Source organism: Lemur catta, chromosome 1 (genome assembly GCF_020740605.2).
Source record: "Lemur catta isolate mLemCat1 chromosome 1, mLemCat1.pri, whole genome shotgun sequence".
NCBI lineage: Eukaryota > Metazoa > Chordata > Mammalia > Primates > Lemuridae > Lemur > Lemur catta.
Window position 1 is genome coordinate 41,426,184 of NC_059128.1, and position 27,887 is coordinate 41,454,070.

The 27,887-nt window shown below is 43.2% G+C and overlaps 1 protein-coding gene across 3 annotated transcripts in view; it reads right to left on the minus strand.

Moving 5' to 3' along the window:
* SAMD4A (sterile alpha motif domain containing 4A) overlaps window positions 1–19,291 on the minus strand; it is a 207,873-nt gene extending 188,582 nt beyond the window's left edge. Inside the window, exons 1-2 of one of the 3 annotated variants that reach the window (XM_045566851.1) lie at window positions 19,086–19,291; window positions 17,263–17,886 (exon numbers count right to left, since the gene is read on the minus strand). In XM_045566851.1, coding sequence (XP_045422807.1) covers window positions 17,263–17,458 — 196 coding nt within the window. In that variant the 5' untranslated portion in view covers window positions 17,459–17,886; window positions 19,086–19,291. Of the gene's footprint in view, window positions 1–17,262; window positions 17,887–18,357; window positions 18,373–19,085 lie in introns of those variants that run through there. The other 2 variants (XM_045566875.1, XM_045566858.1) reach the window with 2 other exon arrangements.
* Window positions 19,292–27,887: the final 8,596 nt, after the last annotated feature.

Consider the following 27,887-nt stretch of genomic DNA (forward strand, 5'->3'; position numbering starts at 1 on the left):
TAAACACAGGCTTCCTTCCATCTAAATTGTGCAAAAAACATCTTTTGCTTATAGAGTTGGTTTTAAGCTCTGATGACTATCAATAGGTTTTTCACTTTCCTGTCACCTGGTGGACATTTGAAAGTCAAGTGGGATGTGGGGTGATCGGTCTGCACATTGCAGGACTTCCAGCATCCTTGCAGCCACCCACTAAATGCCAGTAGCATACTGCCTCTTAACACTGTGAAATTTCACAAATTTCTAAAGTACCCCTAGAGGCTAGGATCACCCTTGCTGAGAACCATGGCATACAGCTAGAATCAGCATTTCTCACTGGGCACACCATTCTGGGCAGAACAACTTTTCTCGTGCATGAGTGTCTCATGCATTGCAGGGTGCTGGGTATCCCTATCATCCTTTGCTAAAACCCTTCATGGAGACAGCCAAAAACAGCCCCTCATCCATCCTCTTTGGGTGCTACCGCTGGGAGACACTGACCGAGATCTTGGAAGGCTCGAAGGACAAGCTGCCGCAGCGATTGCGAAAGTCTGAAATAAGGAACTCTAATCTTCAAAACTTCTAAATTCCTCTATGATGTCTCTCTCAGAGTACTGAAGTTCAGAATCATGTGATGATTAAAACAGAATAAGAAATCTATAATAAAAGAGCCTTTGAACATTTACTAACATTTGACTAGTTCTCAAACCCTAAGGCAGCCTTTGGCTACTTCTGGAAGGAGCTAGCTGCGGGAAAGTATGTTGCCTGGTGATCTGGGACATGCAAAGCTCATGAGTTGACCACATTTGGGTTTTCACGCCACTCATGGAAAGGTCATAAAAAGAATGCAACACCACTCCTTAGAAGGATTCAGCACAACTGACAGAGTGGCCACCACCAGCGAGGGAGGAAAGGAGAGGGGAGGACTCGAGCAGAGAGAAGAGGGAAGGGAAGGCTAGCTCTTCAGTATCTCCCCACCTTCCATAACCCAGGCCCTGCTTCGGTAGACATTTTAAAGAACTTTCTGTCCCTTTCCCCTGCTTTATTTTTCTTATAGCACTTATCACCTTCTACAGTGCCAGCCACATCATAAGCATGCAAACATGCAGTGAATGAATTCGTCCAACAAATAGCTATTGTGTGCCTGCCATATTCCGTGTACTTCTTCCTATGCTGGGGGAAAGCAGTCCACAAAACTGACAACACCCTCCTTTCACAGACCTTACATTCTAGAAGAGGGTTCAGATGATAAACAGATGTGTAACGTAACATGTCATGTGGTGATGAACACTACAAATAAAATAAATCAGGGTAAGAGGTTTAAAGAGGATCGTTGGGAAGGCTTTTCTGAGAAGGAGACATCCAAGCAGAGACCTGAAGGATGGGAAGGGAGCCCGCAGACATTTAGGGCAAGAGCAGTTGACCAGGGAGAGCTCTTGCCTTGTATGAAAATTCAATTTAAGATTATCACGATTAACAAATCATGCAAAACAAATCAGAGCAATGGGCTTTACTTTCAAATTACGGAAGGGGCTGTGTCTTGTATACAGCTGGATCCTCAACTTATAATACAGCATATGTTCTTTTTTTTATAAAAAACATAGTTCTGAATAGGCACAAATAAAAACTAGTGAATGAATGACACAAACTACCTTATTCCCTCCCAGAAGGACATACATGCTTCCCAAACAGAAAATCACTGACTCCAAATGATTTTAATATTACTTGGCTTATTAAATAATTTTGCTTACTAGTTGATTCTTGCTACTTAATACTGTTAGCATAAACTTGAGGCAGAATGGACCAAAAAAACATCAACATGGAAAATCTAACCAAAGTATCCATACCACATATGGCTGTAAAATTCAGACACACTGGAGTGAACACATAAGGCTTCTGACCCAGTAGGTGTCTGTGAATCAGAGAACTATCAGTGCTGAATGACCTACAGCAGTCACTGTTTCCATCCTCATCTCCAGGCATTCCTGGTAGATGAGTATGTAAATTACTCCGTCTTTAAAAAATTTCACCCACAATGAATCGTTTATCCATTTTATACTAACTCTTGTCCCACCTCAAATGTGTCTTAAGTTGGTATAAAACAGACCAAAATCCAAAATGAGAACTTTCTAGGATAAAAGTACTAATCTGAGCTCCTTGACATATGGTTCAAACAGACAATGCAAACACAAAAATGTTATAATTCTGACTATATAAGTTTTATAAATGTTAACAACTTAAAACTCTTCTCAGAGGACTAAACTAAAATTGAGCAGCTCCTCCTCCTTCCTTCTGGAAAACCAAACAATACCACACAGGGGTAGAAAATAAACTTTTGATAAAGACATCACTTGCTCTTAAAAATCCTTTTCTGCCGGGCAGGTTGGCTCACACCTGTAATCCCAGCACTTTGGGAGGACTGCTTGAGCCCAGGAGTTCGAGACCAGCCGGGGCAACATAAGAAGACCTCATCTCTACAAAAAATGTTTTAAAACAATAGCCGCTTGAGCCCAGGAGTTGGAGGTTGCAGTAAGCTATGATCACACCATTGCACTCAAGACTGGGTGTCAGAGTGAAAGCCCATTTCTGAAAAAAAAAAAAAAATTTTAATCCTTCTTACACCAAAAGACTGCATAAAAATTTAAAATTTCCACACATCAAATTATACTATACAAAAAATGGAAGGGAATCTATATGTATGTGTACACATATATAAAAAACAAAGAATGCTAATAAATTAATAGAAAAAAACAAATGTTTTAACAGAAAAGGAGATAGAAGAAAAAAATAAAAACTACAACTGGACCATAAATATATGAAAAAGTATCATCAAAGAAATGCACCTGAATATAATAAGAACCTCTCAAGTAGACAAAGGTTTCTTTTGTTTGTTTTTAACAATAGCCATTGTAGAAAAGAATGTACAAGAAGTAACATACTTAAATGTTCATAGGAACACTTATTCGCCCAATCTTTCAAAGGATGTTATGGTTAACTACCATATATGCAAAGTTTTAAAGATGTATGATCCAGAAATTGCACTTACAGGAATATATCCTGAGGTAATAACCATGCTTTAAAGGATGTTTATCACAATATTGTAAAAAATTGGAAATAACCTACATGTACAAGTGTAAGGGTTTGGTTTAATAAATTATGGCACAGCCATACCATGGAATGCTGCACAGTCATTTAAAAATACTGTTGTAAAAGAATTTATGATGGTGCATTAAAATATTAATGGCATATTAAGTTTAAAAAGGCAGTTTAGATATATTTTTTCACCAAACAGCATATACACACATATATACCATTGTACAATATGTTCATATGGTCCTAATTTTGTATATTTGGTTAAAAAAATTATTTGTGTATTTTATAGTAGAAAGAAGACACTAAATATATTCAACACTATGAAAAATGGTGAGGTAGGAGAATCACTTGAGGCCAGGAGTTCAAGACCAGCCTGAGCAACATAGTGAGGCCCTGTCTCTACAAAAAAAAAAAAAAGAAAAAAATTAGCCAAGCTCAATGGCTACTAAGGAAGCTGAGGTAGGAGAATCATTTGAGCCTAGGAGTTCAAGGTTACAGTGAGCTATACCTGGGGCCACTGCACTCCAGCCTGGGTGACAAAGTGAGACACTGTCTCTAAAGAAAAAAACTAGGATTATAGGTATTATTTATGTGATTTTCTCTCTTTTTAAAATCTTTCTATAATAAAAATGTAATTCTTCTTATAAGAATGTTATCTTTTTAAAAACCTAATTTGCTAGGACCTGATTTATGCAATTTGATAAATTTTTTCAGACACAGAAGAAAGTATACTTAATAAAACAGACTTCTTAGAAACAGATTCTGTGTCAAGTTCCATTTCATCCATTTAATGCTTCTAATTCTTTATGTTATAATCTTATCTAGAGTAAACTTAGATCAGAACATTTATTTTAATCAGAAAACATGTTAACAATTGTGTTGCCAAGCAATTGGGTAAAGGGTAGTAACAGAATGATCTTCTATTTCAAGTAATTAAATCATATTGAAAGTTAAATAATAACCCAAACATAATTATCTAGTTCAATCCATTGAACAAGCTTTACTTTGAGTGCCTACTATGTGTTAAACACTGTACTGATAATTAATTTGACAGAGCCCTCTTCAATTCTTTGGACCTGAGATCAAAGAAAACGCAAGTCTAAGGGGTTAATTTGAACAGTTGCCCCTAAACCCTGAAGCCCAGCAGAACAACAGCTCCTCTGACAAAAATTCCTCTGCTGCATAAAGAAGATCCTGGATGTTTCATGCCTCAGCTGCTATGTCTTATCTGTAAAGCTCTCCTACTCCTGCACATGCAACACACTCCATCCTAAACCCAAACCTCAACACTGAAATGCAATTTGCCAAAAATGAAGTCAGTCTAGCACATAATCACAACTCCAATGGTAAAATAATGCAATGCTTTATTTGAATCAAATTTCAGTGAAAGCAGGCCAACTGAAGCCACCTGTTACACACATAGAACCCTCTTTTAGAAGCTCAACAACAAAATACTATAAATATTCATTCCTTATGAAATTGCTCAAAGGTCACTTTTAAAAAGAAGGTTATCAATGGGACAGCTGGTAATGGACTAGCTGTATTTAAAGACTCTACACCTGCATTTTAGAAGGCATTGGTAATTGAGAACATTGTGATGCACTATCACTACATTGCTGGGGAAAATTAACAGAAAATATTACTAGGTCTGTAATTCTTAAGAGCATTACATTTGATAATTTAACTGTGAAAACCAAAATCATTTAAATTCTATAAAATACTATTTGCCTGAACAGGCTGCACACCTTTTCAAAAGGTTCGTTGAATAATACCCGTGTTTCAAATAACCTTTTTCACCTCCTGTAACAACAGACTAGATTTTCAACAGCTGTCAAAATAGATTCCAGTATCCATTCTACTCAAGTGTGTTAGAAGAAGATCTTAAAACTGTCAAGCAGTGTCAGGATGTGGGCAACTTAGTATAAAATGTAACTGAGCTGACTCCACCGACTACAGAGAAAAGGAGAAAGCTCAAATTAGCTCAAAGAAAAAAGATCAATCAAAGGGAGAAGGACGAGGAGAATAAAGTCCTAACTTCATGCTCAGATACGATAGGTTTTCTCTAATAGGAGACTACAGAACAGAATTCTGAAAAGGCACGTCATTCATTCCATGTCACAGATAAACACCTCCTCTGTGCCTTTTGCTCTCCTGTACTGGGGCTACTGCCGGTTCAAGACAGGGTTGCCAGACTCTGCAAATAAAATTATAGGATGCCCCCAGTTAAATTTTAATTGCAAATACACCATGAATAATTTTTTTAGTATAAGCACACCCCATTATTTGTGTCATATCTGTAGTTCAAATTGAACTGGGGGGGTCTTGTAATTTCTCTGGCAACCCTACACAAGGGGGATAAGGACGGGCCCTTCCCTCCTGGATCTCTAAAATGGTAATTAAAAGGTAAAAATTTAATCTTTATTTATTTATTTATTTTTAATTTAATCTTTTTATTAAAAAAATCTTTTAAACTATACAAAAGTTAAACTAGCAGCACAATTTATTCTCATATACATTTCATCAAGATTCATCCATGCTTTAATTTTTGTCACCTTATGTATAACATTTGAGAGTAAGCTGCAGACATCATGCCCCTTCATTCCTAAAGACTTCAGCACGCATCTCCTAAGAAGAAGGAGATTTCCTGACGTGACCAGTATAATTATAAAGTAAGGTAATTTTTAATTGATCTAATATTATCCCCTATTATAGGGACCACATTTAAATTTTACCAGTTGTTCTAATACAGTCCTTTGTGGCAATGTTTTTCCCAATCCAGGATCCAATTCAGAACCCCATGTTACATTCAGTTGTCTTATCACCGGTTTCCTTTACCCTGGAACACTTCCTCAGCTAACATCATAGTGATTCCAATCCAGAGTGCCAAATGCTGAGCTGGTGATCTGCAGAGGTGGTGTGAGAGCTCAGGGAATGACGAGACACCCCTTCCTCTGTCTTCGCACAAACATACCTACTCTATTCAAGGACTAAATGAACACTATCATCCTGGTCAAGGCTGATGAACATCACTTGTCATTTAAACTCTTGGAAAGTTCAACAAAATACCCAAGCAACTCCTGTTTTAACTCTAGGAGTCTTTCCTTGTTTCAATAAGAAGATAGGAGAGTCATTAAAAACAAAAAACAACAAAAAGCAGCAAAAGAAATTCTTGTCCAAATTTTTCCTATCTAAAATGTTGTGAACTAAACATATATATACCATAATTATTTTCATATAACCCACCAGCAGCTTAATAACAGAATCACACAGGAGGCTCAAGTTTGATCTTACAGCTCAGAATTTCAGTATTTTAACTGTGCTCAGATCATCTGCAAATACCACAATAATCTGGAAAGTGTGCTAACACAGCTCTGTCTGCCACAAAAAGAAAATGTGAAAGGAGGGAAGTTTTGCTAAAACAATAACATCAAAGAACAATGACAAGAAACCTTTCTCCTTTTCCAACCAACACTTGTTCAATGAAAAGTAAAGGGAGAAACAATATTAAAGAATAAAAAGCACAGTATAATTATTTTCTTATTTAGCTGAAGTATGCAAAAATACTCAAAGGTTTTGCATTGAATGGTTTTAAGTTAAATAATAACTTTTATTAAAGGTTACCTCTATAAAAATAAATTTTTTTAATTATCACAAATTTTTAAAGAACTCAGACCATCAATTTTATGTATAAATTCCCTATGACATGCTTTAAATGGCTCCATGAGCACTCAACAGTGGAATATTTACAGGCAAGGGTGTAGTGGTCACAACACAACATTTTATGTAACTCTCCCCAAAGGAAATTCTTTAGCAACGACAACCGAGTCCTTTATACTTGAAGAGAGTACACTCAATGAGCTAATCAATTAAAAAGATGAAAGTGGACACAAACTTAACTTTGAAAAGTTACAGCCAGGCCAGCCTGTGGGGACTCTGGGCCACGCACCTTAAAGTCCCAATTGAATCATTCGAACCAGATTTGCTCAGCCCCAGAAGTGGCTGGTGTTCATCAAGAGAATCACGTGCTCATTTCAGCTCTTGCTAATAAGGCAAAAGCTCTGAGAAAGAAACCATGGTTATATTTTCCTGGACCTTTTAAATACCCACATTTGTGGGTGTTTAAATTTTATCCCCTTGTTTCGATTGGTCCTCTGAGAATAATGTCACCCTGCTTTCTTATAACATGATAGAGCTTACAAAGTACTTCACACGTGTATAAATATTCAAGTGCCCCCACCATCCTCTCTTCTCTGGCCACACCCCGACTCGTCCATGTTCCTCAAAGTGTATATCCAGAATTGCCCCCCAGACTCCAGGGACAGTCTGGCTGGTAGCACAGATTTGTTCTGAATGCAATAACTGTATTAAAGAGTTCAGTGGCTTTGGGGGCAGCCATATTGTGACATTATTCATACTAAACTCTAAGTTGACTAAAGGCCAGAGGTCCTCTGCACACATGCTATTACTGTACCAGGCCTCCTCAACTCAGGTTTAAGGGATGCCAATGTAGGGGCTATGCCTTAGTGCTTTATATGTCATCTTGTTACATTCAAATATTTTCATCATGATCCTTTCATCAAGCCATCAGTTGTCCCTCTAGGTTCATCCATAGATGTGACAAATATACCTTCTCGGTCCAGATTACACGGCAGCCCTTGCGGTGGCCACCAGCTTCACACAGGTATAACCGGACAGCACCCTGCCTCAGTTGTACCACTTCTGTCTAGCTTTCTGTCTTGGGGCTTCCCTGACACCACAGGATGAGACACCTGCAGAAATGGCTCAGCACTCGCACGTGTACAAACCTGGATGTGCAGGGACCTTGGCACCCTGGGGCAACCCCTGACCAAGGGAAGGGAAAACCAGTGGGTATATGCCCACCTCTTCTCTCCTCACAGGATCCCTGTGCAATTAAGCCCCAGCTGCCCACAGCAGTGACCAGCTTGATAACATGGGCTTGCACTGGCTCTTCCTCTTCCCCTGTTTCTTTCTTCCTAGCCCTCTTTCCTGTTGCCTGGGATAGATGCCCAAAATAAACCACCTACACAGCAGCCCTTGCCACAGGCTCTGCTTTCCTGGGGACCCCAGGGTAAGTCGCACTCCGCCACCACCAATGATAATGTTGAATGTGAGCCCTGAGGCACAGCACCACAGACTTCCCTTCAGGCTGACGGTGGCAGAACCAGGCCCCTCACTCAGCAGAAGCCACTCAACTGAGTTCTCACCTGCCCCCACTTCTTCATTTGGTTCATCAGGAAATAAGGGCCTTTGTCAAAGGTCACGCTGAAACTTAGATATAGGATGTCGGACAGAATCCCTGTGATCTGCCCAGGACACAGAAGTCTCTCAGGAAATGCTATCTCCCTTTCTTCCCCATTCGCCCACCAAAAAGAAATGACATGAGTTCTCCATGGCCCATTCTTCCCATTCTTAAGGCAAACCATGCTGGCTCCCATTTCCTCAACCATATGCTGACCAGCCATGTCTTAAGTACTCTAGTGGTGTCTCACCCAGGACCAGCGTTATCCTCACATGTCCCTACAACCTATGGAACCTACTTTCTCCTTCCTGTTCTCTTTCTCAAACTGAGACAATGATATTTATATAGAGGCTTCTGATGTTTCTCCTAGTCATTTACCACTCTTCAAAAATTCAAAAGGGGTTCAGCATTGCCATTTTAGTCACACATTTTAACTGTGTTTAAATCACATCTTTGGTGCACATACTCACACAGATAGAAATGTATACAATGAAAGTCAATGTTATGTATGTATTTATGCTGCACACACAGACACTTGGATTCTAGGAACAGATCAGGATAAACCACTTCAGAAATTCCAGTGATTGTGCTTTATGGGAGCGCTCTGGGGAAGTAGCAAGAGATCTCTTCCATCCGGTCTCTAGAATTAACATCTTTCCAGCTCAACTTTACAGTCCACAGCATCAGCAAAAAAAACGAATCTTTCCTGGAGCCTCATTTTCCATGGGACACTGATCATTAGTATGCCTGGAAATTCCAGCAGGGACATGTCCAAAAAGCTCAGGGGATGCTACAGCAGAGCCCAGTTCTGCCTTCCTCAAACCCAGACTCAGTGCTGACTGTGAGAGATGGTTCAAAGAACCAGGGAGGGAATTACTGGTGAAAGCAGTATGCAGAATGCTCCAATAATTTAATGAGCGATCATACTACAAAAATAAAAAACATATGTATTTCAGTGCTTACAAGTGTAAGTAAAACTTGAAAAGATTTTTCATGTAATGATTCCATCACATGAAACACACTTGCATCATTGGGATGCTCTTTGAATCTAAAACAATCCATGGGAACCTTCCAGGGCAGAGTGGCCTAAAAGCACCTGTAGATGCCTTTAGCGTGCATTTTTGTGCATTACTGGTTAGGACTGACCAGAGTGTCTGCCGGGAGAACCTAGTCTTGTCCCTCTCCTTCCAAAGAGGTGCTGCTTTCAGGTAAGAAAAATTTGTTTTGTTCTGCATGTGAAGCCACCACAAAACAATAGAGAAACTCAAACACCATCCTTTCTCATTGCAGCAAGTTCAGGTGGGCAAAAGAGAAGTGATCCCCATCCTAACACTGGAGCCACTTGGGCCAGTTTAAAACCCATCCCCAAACAAGGGCCCTACCAGGTTAGTGACATTTGACAGAGGTTGAGATGGTGGAAAGAGCACTGGACTGAGAGTCAGATTCTAACCCCAGACCTGCTGGCCACAGCTTTGTCAACCAGTGTCTTGTGTCAAAGCCTGGAAAAACCACTGTGCTTGGCCACAGATTTTCAAACTGCTCTTATTGGACAGTTAGGTTGGGGAAGTGGGGGTTAGGGGGTATCCACTTCCCACAAGCCTTTATGTAAGTTTTCATTTGCAAACAAAAATCTTCTGATAACATATCCATAAAACTTGAAAGCCACTGCACCAAATTACCTTCCATCTCTAAAAGTCTATGTTCTTTCCACTCCAAGTAAGGTCCACAGACATGTAGCATTACAACCGCAGGAGTTCAGGCCCACCTCTCCAGAGCTCCTCAAACAGAGTTTTCAGTAACAAGATCCCCAAGTGATTTGTATGCATATTAAATTTTGAGAGGAACTAGTCTAAGACACTCTTATCTTTTCCTATAAGTGTTTTGGATGTTATTGCTTAACTCTAGTTTTAATCAAAGTATCCTACAAAAGTACCCTGCTGGGAAAAGTCCTGAGAACTATTACTAAGTCTCATAATTTTATGGATACTTAAGAGGGATAAAAATATTAGGTGACCAGATGTTTTATTTTCCTAACTTTAACTATGTTGGAAATCATGAGAGTGCTTGGAGTGACTCACGATGCCCCTTCCTCCGTTCACCAAGAAGTCATTCCTGATGGACAATAGGCTTCATGCACCCCTCTCTCTAACCCACTCGCATTCATCCTTACCAGCCCCACAAAGCCTCCCTTCACATGGCATATGCACAGAATTCCCCTGTACACGTGGTTTCCTTAATGAAACTCGTCTTAGAGATACTAAAAAGGCAAGAATTGTCTAAGCCCTAAAGCACTTGTTTCATGAGATATACTCAAGTTTGCTTCTTCCATTCAGCTTCTTGGACTGCCCAAGCCACCCTGTTCTCTCCCCTTCACTCAACTCCAGTTTGGTTCTCTAATCAGAACCATAGCATTTATTAACAGCAACTGATTATGGTCTAATTATCACATATATGTTTTTTCACCTCCACAACTCAAGTGTAAGCTCCTTGAGAGGAATTATTACATCTTTTAATTCTTCAGCTTTTAACAGAGCACCCAGCTCTCTACTAGGGTATTTGGTAAAGGTATATGGGCAGAGGAACTTGGGCCCACCGTTTCTTACTACATACTCTTTGTCACGGACCATTATAATGGTACTGTATTATCTACAGTGTAAAAGAAACCACTGAATCATTTGATTTTTTTTCCCCTAGAAAACTAAGATAAGAAAACTGTATTAAAATATTGACAGGGAGAGTGGGAACAAAACCCAAGAATTAGCTTCTGAGTCCCAAGGAGTCACATGTTCCTACATAAAGCAGGCTAGTTTCTGTGAATTCCAAGCTGGCTCTTGAGGTGCAGGCTTCAGAGCAAGGCCCAAGCTTTGACTAGCTAACGGAGAGAGAAAGCTCAGCTCCTGTTCTGAAAGTTCTGCTTTCTTTGGGAAAATCCTGCCTTAGGCGGCTTCCATGGAAGCAAAAAATAGCTCAGAGGAGATGTCTGATTCTGCATCTTAATCTGTGTGAACTGGATGAGCTCAGTAAGGTCTTGGAGAGAAAAGAAAAGGAAGAAACAGAATAAAAACTCAACGTAGTAATGATATATATGTGTGTGTGTGTGTGTGTGTGTGTGTGTGTGTGCGCGCGCGCGCGCACGAAGACTTCTATGAACACCACAACTTCCCTAGCAAATGAGTTACACAAGGCACTTCACCCATACGTGAAAGCCTCCAAATTTCTTCTTAGGTTAAGGAGAAGCAGTATTTTTCCCGTTCTCTAGTGTTGTCAATTCTCTTCAGAATTCCACTTCTGCAGCATAGACTGTGGGGTTGTCAGTTCCTTCTCAGCCTGTCCGACCCTCATTTTGCCTTCGCTTGCTTATTTAAACATAAACAAACCAATTTGACTGCTGTGAAGTTTGCCTGCCTTTTACTTGCTTCGAAGAGGCCTGTTTATAATACATACTCAGCTGGTGAAGCCCTTAAGCACCCAAGCTACACAACCAAATCCAAGTTATTCACAACAAAGGGTAAAACTGTGAATGACCTGCTACAATTCACAATCAGCAAACTGCCCAGTCATCCCAGACCAACCCAAAGGAAATTACAAAACCCTAAGTGAAAAATGTTCCATACCTGAAGCCCCTATATAGTTCATTCAACAAAATGATCTCTTCTTTTCACATTCACCAACTGAAGGAAAAAAGTGTTGACAAGTTATCTGGGAAAACTGGGTCAGGGCTGTGATGTTTTAGGAGAGAGAGTGGAAAAACAAACCTAAAACGTAGAAGGTAGAGCCCAGTAGACTCATATTTTTAGGGTTCCAAGTCATCCCCAACCTCTTCTTGATAATCCTTCAAATGAAAAGATGTCTGATCATTTAGTAAAATACCATTGATATCAATTCCATATTAATTAGAGGCAAATACAAACCTGAGAAACAGAATAGATCCTCATGGATCATTAACAAGTAACTTCTAGATAATAACAGGTTTTTTAATCACCATTTTATAGGTAAGAAAACTGAAGGCTCAGAAACTAACTGATTAGCCCAGTCCAACTGATTTCAAAATCTATACTCTAAGAATCCCCTGCAACATATGCCCTCCGATGGGTATAAATAAATGGTCACCTGCTCAATACCTTCTTTTCTTCTCTATCTCAACCCTTCCTTCTCCGCCATATGTCGATGCTGACAGCAACCAAGCTGCGCTCAGATGATAACGTCACCAGGTGGCCAAAACGGAAACTGTCAGAACTAAACTGCCTCATTTCTCTCATTTTTGCCTCTGAGGATCATGCTTATACCAGATAAACTCTTTCCCAAGAGTGTACAAATACACACACAGCACACACCACACACACGCATACAAGCACCCGTACACACACAAACCCCTTTCATATTTTAACATCTTTTTTTCCTCCCTCCTCATTCTCAGCATGCTCCTGCCTAAAAGCCTCCTTGGGTTCTCTATCATCCCTGCAGAATGAACTCTTAGCTGTCAAAGTCCTGCACATCCATCACATCACTTCTGTTTCTAATTTCTGCCTCTTCGAGCTCAGCATTCTACATTCTTCTGGCCACTCTGAACTCACCGTTTCTTGCACGCACTAGTCCCTTTCACAAAGCAATGTTTTTATAAGCACCATCCCTTCTGCCTGGAAAATGCCTTCGTGCCTGCTCTCCACAATCCTTTTTACATATCAAATCAGCTTCTACTCACCCTTCAAGACTCAATTCAAACATATCTCCTCCTCAGTGAAGTCTTCCCTGACTCTACAGGCAATTGGCTGCTAGGTTTTCAATGTTCCTGGTGCCTTTCCCGCCTGTACCTTTTATTTCCACACCTATGCTTCAGTGCCTGTATTATATTAGTCATTTCCTCAACAATGAGACCATCTCTCATGTACCGGGTACTGGAATATAGTAAGTTACCTTCCTATTCCCACTACATAATACTGGGCCAGGAAAACAGTAGGCAGTCAGAAAATGTTTCTTCAATGAATAAATGAATTAAAGAACTGCAAACAAGATCTTATCCATATCGTCAATAAAACTGCAGCTGCTGTTGCTTTCTTTTAACTTCATTTGTGATCTAAAAAAGTAACTTATGGCAGAGGATGGCATACCTGTACTGTGGAAACCAAAAACCATAAAAATCACAGACTCAACATCCTCACCTTCTAATGACACCTGCAAGTGCTCTTTAGTCTCCATAATTATCTTTGTCTTAAGCCATTTCAGATAATCTTTTCTTTTGTGTTTAATTATAAGTATAGCAATAATCTTTTTGCTATTTATTTACTATACACATACACAATTTTCCCACAAAACATACACTATTTTGTGGGTTAAAAGTCTTTATGGATTAAGTTGTAAATCTCTATTTATTACACTGTTTCCACTGAAAAGTATATTTCAAATCCAAATGACACAAATCATAAATAAACGATGCCACACAACCTATTTTTCTCTTGGGAACTGCAGTTAAAGTCAGTGGATTCCATCTTTGCCATTTGCAGGTATCAGTGACCATCTAGTCCCAGGAATGATCATCTGCAAACCGAGTCTAGCTAGAAGTCTCAATGTTAAGCTGGGCTGGTAGTTGAAGGGCCTTATCTGAGGGTATGAGGGTTCTGGAAATAAGCCTTTACCTGGGGTTGATCATGACCAAATCTGGAATGAAAAAGAAAAACACACACACATACAAATAAACCCATAGGGACTAATTCAACTATTTTCTTTGGATCTATGAACCTGAGACAAAGGCTGAACCAGTGAATCATTAGATTCTTTAGCATCAAAATACATCCCACAGATCTCAAATAAACCATGTCTAATGTGCAGGATATCTCTCTATTTAAAATCAGTCCTGCAGTAAACAGAGACAAGTTCATACTATTTCTCGTTATTTTTTCTTTATTATACTGAGTTCAAGCCCCAGATATGAATTTGGTTCCCATTCACCAAGTTTGAAAGTCTCTGAATACTAGAAGAAATGTACGTGTGTTTTTAATTGATGATTACAAAGTAAAGTAAGTGACACAGGATGATTTTGATACAGGGAATCGCAGCCATCCGATGAATGAGTCATTCTGCACAGCCTAGTTTTCCAAATTGGTAAGAGCTTTATACACCAACACAGATTTGGAGGTTAATTATCTTGGGTGTAAATATTTCCAAAGTATAATGAATATTTCTCTCTCTTCTTTTTTTTTTTTTTTTTTTAAGACAGGGTCTCCCTTTGTTGCCTGGGCTACAGTGCAGTGCAGCCTTGAACTCCTGGGCTCAAGCAATCCTCCTGCCTCAGCCTCCTGAATACCTGGGACTACAGGCCCATACCACCACACCTGGCTAATTTTTCTCTCTCTTCTTAAAGACTGTACCTAAAAATGTACTCTTTTGATGATTCACTGTTATTAACAGAAAATAGCAATTATTGGTTCATGTTATTATAGAATGATGCCTGCAGGGTTAATTGAGGGTTCCTACCCTAATATTCCCAAGCCTTTAAGGTTTTTACCCCAATTCTTCTACCTAAAGTTATAGCTTTTCTATCTCTTTCCTAGTTGTCAGGCTGTCGGGGTCACTTTGCACTGCTGGTTACAGCATCCACTCACCCCATCCTAAATCTTCTACCCCCAGTACACTATGGATTATTTTTCAAGTTAAAAAAACAGGATTGTGTCTGGAATAAGAGTAAGTGTGTTATGAGAGAGGAACTGATAAAATATTCTCCCGGATGTTTTATGCCATCTACTCTGTTTACTAAGTGGACATTTTTGCCCACATCCTGGTTTTTGGATAGGTTCCAGATACCTAGAGAGCCACAGTGCAGACTCAGGCATGCTATGACAAATCTTGATGCTCCTCATGATCCCTGTACTCCAAAAGTAAACCAAGTCATCATATGACCTTCCTAATAAATTTCTGTCCTGGCCACACAACAAAACAAGTGCAAAGGTTTCCATGTAGCCAAAATGTCTAGGTTGAAAAGTTAATCCAGAAACTGGAAAAATGGTCCCTATCTTACATAATGGTTCTGTATTTTGTGCACCTACATCATTTAGCAGCATAAACAGATGAGTATCTTAACAAATAAGTATGACAAAATTTTTCAAGGGATAAAAATTATCAAATGATTTCCAAAAACTCACGGAAGTTCAATTTTTTTGTTTACTAAATTACAAGATTTTAAAACCGGGCCATTTCTTTGTAATACATCTAATTGTTTTACTTACTAACCTGAGCTGCTATATTGGGAAAAGCCCTCTCCATTACTCAAAGGAAAAAAAATGGAAAAAATGTTGCTCTGACATCTGAGCAACCTAAAGATGAATTATCATCATTAAACAGTCCCTAAAAGCACTGAAGTCATGCATTCAACAAAAATGACTATACTTAAATCCTTTGCATTCTATAAAACGCAACGTTTATATAACCTTGTTTGTCAAACCTGAGAAAGCAAAACCCAAGCAGGGGAACCAGGCTACCTGTTGACTGGAAGGAAGCAAAGAGAATGGATCATCAGTTACCCTAGTTATGCTTCCACACCCTTATGAAGGAGGTTGGCCCTTCAGCTATTTATAAACATGGAGCTCAACCCAAGGGGGCCTTGCCACTGCCACCCTAGTGAGTAACGATGTGGGCTGTTAGGCTGGGGCTAAATGGAATCTCCCTCAGCATGGCCCTCCATACTTGGCAGTGCAGGATCTTTTGGGTGCAGTCCCTGTCTGGTCAGGAAAAGGACTGCGAGGATTTCCAGTGGTCACTTCCACCCTATGATTCTATATATGGAAACATCCCATTCTAGTCTTTTCGGCATCATGAGCACCATAGTAGGGAGGAGTGAGGAGAAGGCCAGCCCCTTTCTTGCTGCTCTGAAGGCACACTCACTTTAGTGTCTCCCAGGCCCCACTGCCCTGGACTGGACCTTGTCATCAAATGGCAGCCCAGACCTCTGCTGAGTCTTGTAGGCTTAGGGCTCTAACATGGAACAGCTGGAAGAGGACCCTGCATTCTTTTCTCTGCATAAACACTGGGGGCTCTGTTCACCCTCCTGCAGCAGCATGAACTAAAGAATTTCCCCTATCCAAAATCACAACCATCAGACCTTTCCCCATCCCCCAGCGTCCCCTTACTCCCCAGGATATAATTTCAGTCTGTCACCACCCCAGCTAGCAAATAGCAAACTGCTGGACCTTTCGAGTACGTTCACTTTCTATACTAGGTGAGGTGTCTGTAAATACTAGCAGGGTAATAGCAAACAATTCTGTTCCATTCAGCAAAGTTTCCTAACAAAAAGCAATAAGGAACCCAATTCATGCCTGCTGTTTCTATAAGACCCTTTCTCCAAGACCCATAATCGATATATATGGATAACGTCATGACCAGGAAGCCTAACCACGTAATATACATACTGCGAATGTCATTCTAATAGTCTGTAGCGTCACCTACATATTATTCTGAAGACGAAGCTCTAAAACCGGAATATCGGTGGGGGAAAAACGAATAATAAAATTGGGTTTTCATGTGTTCCCATACAGCCTTATCCAAGCTTGGCTTCTGAAGGGCAGTCCTGGGCTTCTTTATATGTAGCTGAAATTCAGCGAGCCACGTTGCCCAAAAGAAGAAGGGGAAAAAAAAAAAAAAAGCCCAGAAAATCCAGACTCTACGTGACCTGACTTACTTATTTCCCAGGAAACTGCATGAGAGAAAAATCATTCACGCTACCGTAGCTACCACACGGAACGGACTGTCGGAGTCCACAGTGGGCAGAGCCCCAGAGCGGCCAGCGGAGGTAAGTGGGAGACGGGGACCGGGGAATGGGGGTGGAAGCCCAGGGCCCCTGGGGCCCGCGCTGCCCGGTCCCGGCGGAGCGGCTGTCGGGGGCGGGCCGGGCCAGAGGAGGGGAAGCGGGGGGGCGGGCAGGACGGCGGTGGCCGCGCACTTACCAGGACTGTTGGCCTCTCCTTCGAGGACGTGCAGCTCGGCGCAGTCGGCCAGCGAGTGCTCCAGGCAGAGCTGGAGGAAGCGGGCCTGGGTCTGGCTCACGCGCTTGAGCAGCGACAGCAGCGCAACAGTCTGCTCGCACTCGTTCCAGCCCTTAAACCAGCCCGCCAGCACCCCGACCTGGTCGCGAAACATCATGGTTAGGGGGCCGCCCTCGGTCTACAGAGCCCCCTGGGCGCCCCTGCCCGGTCCGCCCGCCCCAAAGTTTGGCGGAGCCGCAGCCCCGCGGCCGCCGGAGACGCGATCCCGTTCCAAGGTGGCTCTAGTGCCCGGACGCTGCAGGTACTGCCTCGGCTCCTGCCTCTCTCGTCTGGTTTCAGTTACGTCCCGGTGGTTCTGGCTGATTTCCCCAGAGACGATGACAGACAGTAGCGCGGAAATGTTTCTTTAAAAAAAATAACGACTTTTCAAAAATCCCCCACAAGGCACACAACTGAATGAAGAATGCTCTCTCTCTTTCCCCGTCTTGCAGCTTCGGGATGGTGATTTCCGACGTCCCGGGGTCTCCTCCCCGCTGGGCGGTAGCTCGGACCCTTCACACCCGCATTCCCGAGCGGCAATCACCACTGGAAGGAGAGAAAGAGCTGCAGTGAGACCTCGGCCAGCGAAGGAGCGCGCCGGGGGGACGAGAGCATCAGAGGGTGCCGGGGCGGAGGGGTGGGAGCGGGGGCTGGGGGCGTCCCGCGGAAGGTTGGGTCCCCCAAATTCCGGCCGCCGCTCCGCACCCGGATGCGGGAGATGGGCTATTCCCGTCCGGGGAATGGCGAGAAGCCTCCGGGTTCCCAGGTGCGGGAGGAGACCCCGCGGCTTCCTGTTGCTGCCGCTGCCAACGGCTGGTGCTCCCTGCACGCCCCACCCGGGGTGGCCTCGGGCGCTGCGCCCGCGAACGCCAGCACCAGCAACAGATCTTCCCCGCGCAGAAAACTTGCAATGCGGCTGCGAAGGGGCGCGGGGGTGGGGGTGGGGGCTAACGCAAAGCAGAGGCGGAGGCAGCGGCAGCCCGAGTTCCTTCCTCCTCCTCCTCCTCCTCCTCTTACTCCTCCTCCTCCTCCCAGAGAAGCAGCCGAACGGCTGCAGCTCCATCTACAGCAACAGCCAGCATCTCCACCGCCAGGCGCCCCTCTGGATTTAGGCCGTGAGCAGCCGCGGCAGCAGCTCGAGACAAAAATAAACTCTCCCCACCCAAAGCTCCGCGCCCTGCGGGCGGCGGCGCAACCCAGAGCCCCGGCTCCCCCGCGCCGCGCCGCGCCGCTCCAGCCCACCCGGGAGATCTCCCAGGGCCTGCTTCGCCCGGAGCGATCAGATGTGTGCGTGCGTGTGCGTGTGTGTGTGTGTACGCGCGTGTGTGTTGTAGGCATCCTGCCGCCGCCTACGGGCGGGTCTGTCCGGCCCAGCGCCTACCCCGCGCGTCCCAGGCCGAAGGCAGCACGGCCCCGGGCGCACGCCGCGCGCGGAGACAGCCCGAGTTCGCAGCACTTCTTCCTTCAGCGGGCAGGGTGGCCCCGCAGGGAATGCGGATCAACGCCGCCGGCACACGCCCCCCAACAATCGCAAAGAAGAAAGTTCGGCTTCGGGGTTCCCCCAGTCCTAGCAGTGTTTTGGTGGCCGCCGGCGGCGGGGAGGAGAGCCCAGCGGCTCAGCCCTCGAGGGGCGACTCGCTCCCAACATCTGCTTCCCAGCTCCCATAACTTCTCGGGCCTAGGGGGAAGATCCTGGGGAGAGGACCCCTAGTGACCGTCGGGGACGGAAAGGAGGGGGCGCTCACCTCGGTGCGGCTCATCCCAGCGGCTCGGGGCCCCACGCGCGGGTCCAGGGCCGCGGCGGCTCTCAGCGGGGATGGGGACGCCCGGAGCCCGGGCCGCGGGCCATGCCGTCGGGGCGGGCGGCGCAGGGAGAGTGAGGCGCTGCGGGTCAGGGCCGCTGCAGCCGCCGCTGCTGCTGTCTCCAGTGTCGGCTCACGGAGAACTGAGCCGCCCGAGCCGGAGTTCCCCACATGCTACTGATTAACATACACCATTACATCATGGGCTTGGCAGGGAGCGCCCGAGCGGGGGGAGAGGAACCCGGGCGGCGGTGGCGGCAAGCGGGGGGAGCCGAGGGGAGGATCCCCGGACCCGGCGGGCGGCCGGTGGGGGGAGGCGGATTCCTATGTGGGGACCAGAAAAGGGGGAGGGGAGCGGAGTGGGAGGAGCCGGGTGGCGTAGAGGGGTCGAGTTGGAGGAACCACGGAGCAGAGAGAAGTTCGGGGAAGAGGAGGGGTCTGGTGAATTTCTCCCCGCGGCTGCCTGCGTGTTCTGGAGGGGCCGGGGCACTCGAGCTGCCAGAGCCCGGGCAGGAAGGGACTCGGAGGGCGCTCGAGCGGGGGCGGTGCTGCCACCCGCTGCTCGTCCTTGGGAATGTGGTTCGCCGACTTGGGTGACCCCTCAGCCCTTCTGGGGGCCCAAGGGTGGCAGAGAGGCGTGGCCTGCGGGGCGGCGGAGACCTGGGATCACTGCTGGTGGAGGCGGGATGGGTCCCGGGGGTGGTGAACGTGAAGGGCCGAAGACGGCGAGGGGCAGTGCGCAGGGCTGGACGTGCCAAGGCGCGGAGCTCCGTGCGGCCCTTGTACGAGGGCCTGGGCCAATCATCCCTCGGCCCGGGTCAGGGGCTGGATGTCCTTGCTCCGGCTGGGGGCCTCGTGGTCGGCCCGGCACCTCTCCCGGGCCTCTGTCTCCCCTGGGGTGGCGGCTCGACTTCTGGGGCCCGTTCCGGAGCTATGCCTAGCGCGCGGGCTGCGGCTTCGGGCCTGGAGCGGAGGCCAGCGCCGCCCTCGGCGACAGGGAGGCGGGGTGAGGCCACCTGTCGGCACGCCTGAGTCTCCAGGCCCTGCAAACTTTACCTGGATCTGGAGAGTGCGCAGGGCCGAGGCCAGACAGGGGCTTCAGAGGTCCTCGCGGCGCAGGAGAGCCTAAGAGGGTGAGGCGCCGAGGCTGAGCGGCCCAGGGAGTGTTGGGAAAGTGCCTCCAGGTGGTCTCGAAAGGAGGGGATTGGTTAAAAATACCCTAAACCTAAAAATCGCTGTACTTCTAATGTGTGGAATAGTCACAAGGAGGACTTAATGACCAAATCCGGGCTATCTCTGTGTTTTCAGAAGAAACACTGTGCCCCCCAACATTTTCTCCAGCAACTTGAGGCTTTGTTTATAAAGGAGTGCTTCTGAGGGATCAGTGAAACGCATGCTTCAGACCCAGCCTTCCCTACTCTTGCTAATCCAGTATTTTGAAGATAAAGTATCCGAGATACTATTCCGCTAATTAACACTTTTGTTTTTCAATTCCAGCATCTGTCCCTGGAACTTCAATGCTTTCTTTCTTCCCTCCTCAAAGTTAGTTTCTGTAGCGTATAGGTCGTGTCACACATGTGACAGCACCTAACCATCTATTTGAAAGGTCTTGTGGAGCTGCAAAAATTTAGGTGTTAACCATTAAAATAGGGTGTGTGAATTTTTAAAAAGTCCATTATTAACCAGCCAGGAAAGGTATCTGCATAATTTAATGAGTATTTTGTCCCATTTAGAAAACAAGAATTCTGGAATCAATGTTTCGTTTTTATTTTGTTTTATTTTTTATTACTGTAGCGGCAGAGAGGTTTGATAGATCATTTTCTCCAAGACGTTACTAGCAACTAGCTAGACCTTAGTATAATAATACCTTTTATCAATAAATGGGGAGGAGGGTTGGAGTACGGTGTACTTCGTTGTATACGTTGCTATAAACACCAGCCAAAGCAGATGATCCCGCTTTGGAGACTTTTGGAAGGCCCCCAAAGAGTGAATTTGGGGAGGAAAGTGAAAGGAAAGTGAAAGAAACATAAATTTCATTAACCTGTTTATTGTCACCTGCGGCTTACTAAACGAACTAAAACTAAAAACAAAAACAAGACCAAAAAACCCTACCCCTTGAGGCAAAGATTCAAGAACGCCACTTACGCCGGTGAAAGAAAATACTGACATCTACTGGAAGAGTGTAGTTCTTACAACAGCCTTTGACCTAGGAAAAGATCTTGATGTAGCTAATTTTTGAGTTCTTACTATTCAAGACACTTGATGAAGTAATACAAAGATATGCATGACATGAGTTACTAGTCCCCTTGTATTTTTGGGTTAACAATTCCAGTGATTTCCCTTGCCTCTGGGCAAAGGAAAGAGAGTGGAGATAAACCACAGGGAAACCACCTCACTATTCCCCAGAGTGAAGATACGACTCTGAAGGAAGGAAAGTAATATCATCAGCTCAATATAAGGTTTTGTATTTAATGTGGATTTTTCCTATATGAACCTGTACCCAGCTGTTATTGATAATTAAGAGTGGCTAACAAGTACTAAATATCCACATCACTTGGAAAAGGAATGAAAATATCCTTTCATTAAAGGATATAAGAGATACTACTATGTCTATGTTCACTATATTATTTATTAATTTGAAAAATACTTATTATGCTCCTGCTTTGTGCCAGGCACTGAGTTAGGCAGTAAGTACACTGTGTACCCTGAACACACCCAGTACAGGCACTGAGTACACAATGATGTACCTATGAAACAATACTCTGTGTGACTAAAAGACAGATCAAATTATCAAATGAATTAACATCCTCCACATTATTTTTCTTTTCTTCCCCCTTGGAATCTGGGAATGGAAGAAATTGGTGTTTGCTTAGTGAATAATACATTTTTTTGTCAAATAACTCAAGTGTTCAGATGTTTCAAAGATTACTAATTCCAGATAAATTGGTGATATATTTATAAATCACTGCTTAAGAGGATGTCTAGGTACTGTTTGTATCAATAAGGCCTCCTGAGGAGCCCATGTCTATATATTTTAAATTCATATTTCTTCTAGCAGTAATAAGATAAAACAAACAGAAGAAATGTATTGGGTATGGAGGCATTAGAACCATTATCTGTAATTATTTGATTTATGAATTAGCAAAAATCTCTGCATAAAGGTAAATGACAATGAATAATTACCATTCAATCATTCAATAAATATATATTGAACATTTATTCTGTACCAGGTCCTCAAGTTAAAATTTTTTTAAAAAAATTAGGCCGGGTATGGTGGCTCACACCTGTAATCCTAGCACTCTGGGAGGCTGAGGTGGGAGGATTGCTTGAGGTCAGGAGTTCAAGACCAGTCTGAGCAAGAGCGAGACCCCAGTCTCTACTAAAAATAGAAAAAAATTATCTGGACAACTCAAAGTATATAGAAAAAATTAGCCAGGCATCATGGCACATGCCTGTAATCCCAGCTACTCAGGAGGCTGAGGCAGAAGGATTGTTTGAGCCCAGGAGTTTGAGGTTGCTGTGAGCTAGGCTGACGCCACGGCACTCTAGCCTGGGCAACAGAGTGAGACCCTGTCTCCAAAAAAAAGACACAAAAAATTAGAAATGTTGAAGGCAGATGGTGTCTTTTATCTAACAAAAAAGCCTACATGACAAATGTATATAGAATTATTTAATATACAAAGGAAATATATAAATAAAATTTTATAAATTCATTACATATTTATATATATATCTATAATAGGAAAATGTATGAAAAGATTTACAGCAAAATGGTAACTACTGGTGATTTTCTCTGTGTGGTAGGATTTCTAAGGATTATTGTCTTGTTTCTCTATATTTTCTAATTTTTCTACCATAAGTAAAAAGCTAAAATAAAACAAACACTGCATGAGTTCAATTCTAATTTTAAAATTAAATTTTAAAAGTATCCTAAAGAAACTATACTATAAAACTTAGGTCTTCAACTCCCAAGAATTGTTTATGAGCCTATTTTGCTTCTTACTTAGGTCTCGTCCTAGACTCATTACTTGGTCTCCCTGTCTCAGTTTCTATCGTTCTACTCTCCAGCTCAGACATTTTCTGTGGTTTCTGAATAGACACTGAATACATTCCAGGCTCTTTGGGCTGGCGTACAATGACTCCAGGATTTGGCCACTATCTGCTCTTTTGGACTTCTGTCCTACATTTCATTCACTGATTCATTCACCAAGAAGTGTTTATTAAGTACAAATCACTGTGCTAGGCAAATAGAGGATACAAAGGTAGAAGAAGTATGGTCTCTTCAGCCTCCAGAGGGTAGACCAAAGTACGCTCTTGGCATGTGTGTGCATGTCCACACACACATATACACGCACTTCACTAAAAAGTTTTGTTTTTTGTTTTTTGTTTTTTTTTTTGAGACAGAGTCTCACTCTGTTGCCCAGACTGGAGTGCCGTGGCATCAGCCTAGCTCACAGGAACCTCAAACTCCTGGGCTCCACTAATCCTTCTGCCTCCGCCTCCCAGAGAGCTAGGATTACAGGCATGAGCCACCATGCCCGGCCCTAAAAAGTTCAATATGAAGTGGGTCAAGGGAGAGGCAACAGCATGTTGACAGAGACCAGAAGAGGCAACAATTCTGCTGAGAAATTAAGGAAGACACTATAGATCTGTTCCTTTTTGAGCTGGTGTTCATTGGATGAATAGATTAAACAGAGATAAGCAAAATTTTAAACACTGATGACATCCAGTGGGAACCAGGATGTCTAGATACTGTCTGTATCAATAAAGCATCCTGAGAACCCATGTTTGTGTATGTTAAATTCATATTTCTGCCAGCAGTAATAAGATAAAACGAGGAGAAGAAATGCAGGCCTTCCCAGACTTTGTGAATAGTACTATGCTAGTGAATAGCAACCCTACAGTACAGGTATCTATTAAATTAGGTATATCTTTTTTTTTTTTATTACCTGGTAATGCAACGTTTAGGAATCTACCCTACTGAAGTAAAAGCACTATTACTATAAGATAAAGTATACAAAAGTATAAACAAAAATGTTAATCTCTGAAGTTTGTAATAGCCAAACACTGGAATACCGATCTATAGGGGAATGAGCAAATAAACTATGAAACCTCCATATTATGAATTTTATGCACCTATTTTAAAAAGTGAGTTATACTTAAGAAAAACACATCAAAAACATAATATATTGATGGATGGAGGGACAGATAGATAAATTAATATGTGATCAAACAAGTATAGGAAAATGTTAACTAGATAATATAGGTGGTGAGTATATAGGTGTTTACCCTATAATTCTTCCAACTTTTCTGTTTGAAGGTGTTTATGAAAAATCATTGGGGATAAAAAGGAATGAGGCAGGTTTATATGTATTGGCCTAGAAAGATAAGTTTAAAACATGTCTATGGTATGATTCTGTTCTTGTGGTTAAGAAAGCCGGCCCCAGAGCAAAAGCCTTGAGTCTCAGAAGCCATCCCCGTCATTTACTGGCCCTGTGGCCTTTTACAAGTCGCTTCCCACTCTGTGGCTCAGTTTTATTGGTAAAAAATCTACCTTGTTGTTATTATGAGGAGTAAATGTTAATACACTTAATTTCTTAAAACAGTGCCAGGCATATAGTAAGTGTTCAATAAATGTTATTATTAACCATGAGTGTTTGAGAGGGGGGAAAAAGGTATATGGGGTGGGAGGGAGCAAACCTGTGTCTCTCTCTATAAATATAACATAAACATAGATATGATGTGTGTATAGATGTATATAGGAACTATATTTGTATGAAATGGAGAAAGGACACAGCACAGAGCATTATGGTTTTTTATTTGTCCTAATGTTTAATGTAACCCCATCAGGAAACAATCAGACAAATCCAGAAAGAGGTACATTCTCCAAGATAACTGGCCTGAAAAAAATGGTAGGACTGTTCCATATTAAAACAGACAAAAGACACAACAATCATATGCAATGTATGATCCCTGATTGCATCAAGGTTGAAAAAATAGCTATAAAAGACATTTTGAGGACAATTGGGGAAATTTTCAACATAGGCTAGGAATTAGCTGATATTAGTGAATTATTATTAGTTTTGTTAGAAGTGACCATGGTATCATGGTTATGAAGTAGAATATCTTTTCACTTTTTTTTAAAGGACGTTCATGCTGATGTGTTTGGGTAGGGGCTCAAGATGCTTGCAGTTTACTTTCAAATAATTCAGCAAAAAACCCCACATACATAAATATATAGATAAAGCAAATGTGGCAAATTTTGAATCAGTTGGTGAGTATAATGGTTGCATATTGAATTATTCTTTCTAATTTTATGTATGTTTGAGATTTTCTTACCAAAAAGTTTAAGAAGTTAAGTAGAAAAGCTTTAAAACACAGAACTGGGGTTTGTGAACAGCATTTGCAAAGGCAAGGAGATGCACAAGTTCTTAGTAAGTGCTATCTGTGCTTTGACATTAAGAACAAAGACAGGAATTGTAATACTATCAAAGTTTAAAGCAGTGTTTCTCAAAGTGGGGTCTTCAAACCTTGAGCACCAGAATCACCCCAGGATCTTATTAAAAATGCAGATCCCCGAGTTCCTCTGCAAACACAGTGAATCTCTCCAGGTGCTAGCTGAGTCTCAGTTGCAGTGTTTACCAAACTTTCCCATTACAAGTTGCATCAGGAGCATTTATTAAATGTACAGATACCCAGACCCCTTGCCTGGTAATTCTGCCTCATTTGGGCTGGGACCTGAGAATCTGCATATGTAACAAATACTCTAGGTCATTTTATGATTGGGCATATTTAGAAAACACTGAGTTGAAAACTGAAGAGCCTCAATGCAGAGTTTCCTAAACACACTTGAGGAGAATGACCTGGGCTGCAGGTGGAAACCTAAATAGAATCTTCTGGGACTGGGCATGGAGGCCCACATTTTTATTATGAACCTCTGGAGATTCTTGACATCAGACAACTTGGTGAACATCAGAGCACAGTTATGCAAAGCCAGCTGAAACAACAGCCTGTAGAAGCAATAGGTTCAACCACAGATAGAGTAACAAGAGAGTGCCCGTGCAATGCCCGTGGTGGCCCTCTCTAGATGGAAGACAGCACCTCTGTCATCTCGGTGGCATGCAGGGACATCTTTAAGGTATCCCAATATCCACATTCCAGTCTCAAAAGTCTGATTGGAAAGTTTCTTCCCACACAAGGAAGGAAGGAGGAAAACATGCTGGCAGGAGCCTGCAGGGTTTTGGTGGCCTTGGTAGGCGGAGTTTTCACTGTAAATTAATACTCTGTCATGCTGGATGCAGGCAGAAATCTCACAAGCTTGCTGATTGTGTGTCAACCGTTCAAAGACGGCCTAATTCTCTTTTTAGTTAGTTAGTTAGTTAGTTAATTTTAGCCTGCAAAAAGGAGAGCCCTGGTGAATTTGCTAAGGTAAGTGTGTCCCTTTGGAGGTTTCTGGAAACACCCAGACATCCCTCCCTCCAAGTGATTTCACACTCTATTTCCTCTTGACTTCTACAGCATATTTAGACAAAGAGAAGTGACTGTCACTGAAGTAGTTTCTGGAGCAGTATAGTGGTTCTCAGCTGGACGCAGTGGAACGCTGCCCTGCCTCGTTAGCATGCTGCAGGCTCCCAGCCCCTCCCTGGCCTGCGTTCAGCTCCTCATGCGCACCCCGCTCATTCCCTTCCCCAGGCCTTTCCACTTACTATTCCTGGAGAATTATGTCTTTCCTGCTGCTTGCCCAGCACTTCCAAAGCCTGACTCCTTCAGGCCCCAGCTCATGTCACCTGCTTAGAGAGGCCTTTTTAGACCACACTGTCTAAAGTAGAGGCCCCTTATGGTAGCACTTAGCCACAGACAGGTTATACTGCTTCTTCGTCTGTTTACCTCTTCATTATCCCTCTCCCCTCGCCAGATTTTAAGCCCCAGAAGCGCCTTATTCACCCTTGGGATCTTCAGTATCTCCATGGGACCTGCCACCTAGAAGTGCACAGTAAATATTTGTGAATTGAATGAATGAGTCTCAGGGTTGGAAATACCTTAGAAGACCCAGTTTTAGTGCTCTATTGTGTACTTAAATACCCTCTAAGGGTCTTGAGACCCAGTCCATGGACTGGTACCCAGTCTATGAGGGTGTTTTGACCTAAATTGCAGCAAAACAAGACTAGCAAGAACAATGCTTTTTCATTGTTCTAAAGGTATTCAATTTAAAGAACTTTATTCAGAGAGTATGCTCTTCCTGCTTTGGGGGCATTAAAGTATACTCTATTAAATTGTGATGATAGTAAATGGTATTTAGCTGTTTAATGTCCTTACTTGGAAAATTAAAAACTTAGCAACTTCACTTGATCTCCTGGTTTTTCTGGCCTGTGACATTCAGAAGTTTGGAATCTATGGGTCTCACAGCCATCCCTCTAGGTGGCTATTTAGATGATGCTGTAGTGGCCATTGCATACTCAGTCGGCTTTGATTGTTAAAGTGTGCTCTGTCTCTGTGACTGGCACCCATGGTGGCCATGGAGGTGTGCTGCTCACCCCTCCTTCAAGACAGTCTGCTATGGGTGGTAACCAACTCCAGCTGCTGCCTCTTTGGGTTCCCAACAGTGTTCATGCCAAGGCCAGGCTTCCCTGGGGCACTCCGCACAGCATGACGGTACTAGAGCTTGGCCATTCCTGACCAATGTGGGATTCCTCTAAGGGCAGCCCTTGCTCAGGGACACCGCATCTGCTTAGCAGAGACTTCCTC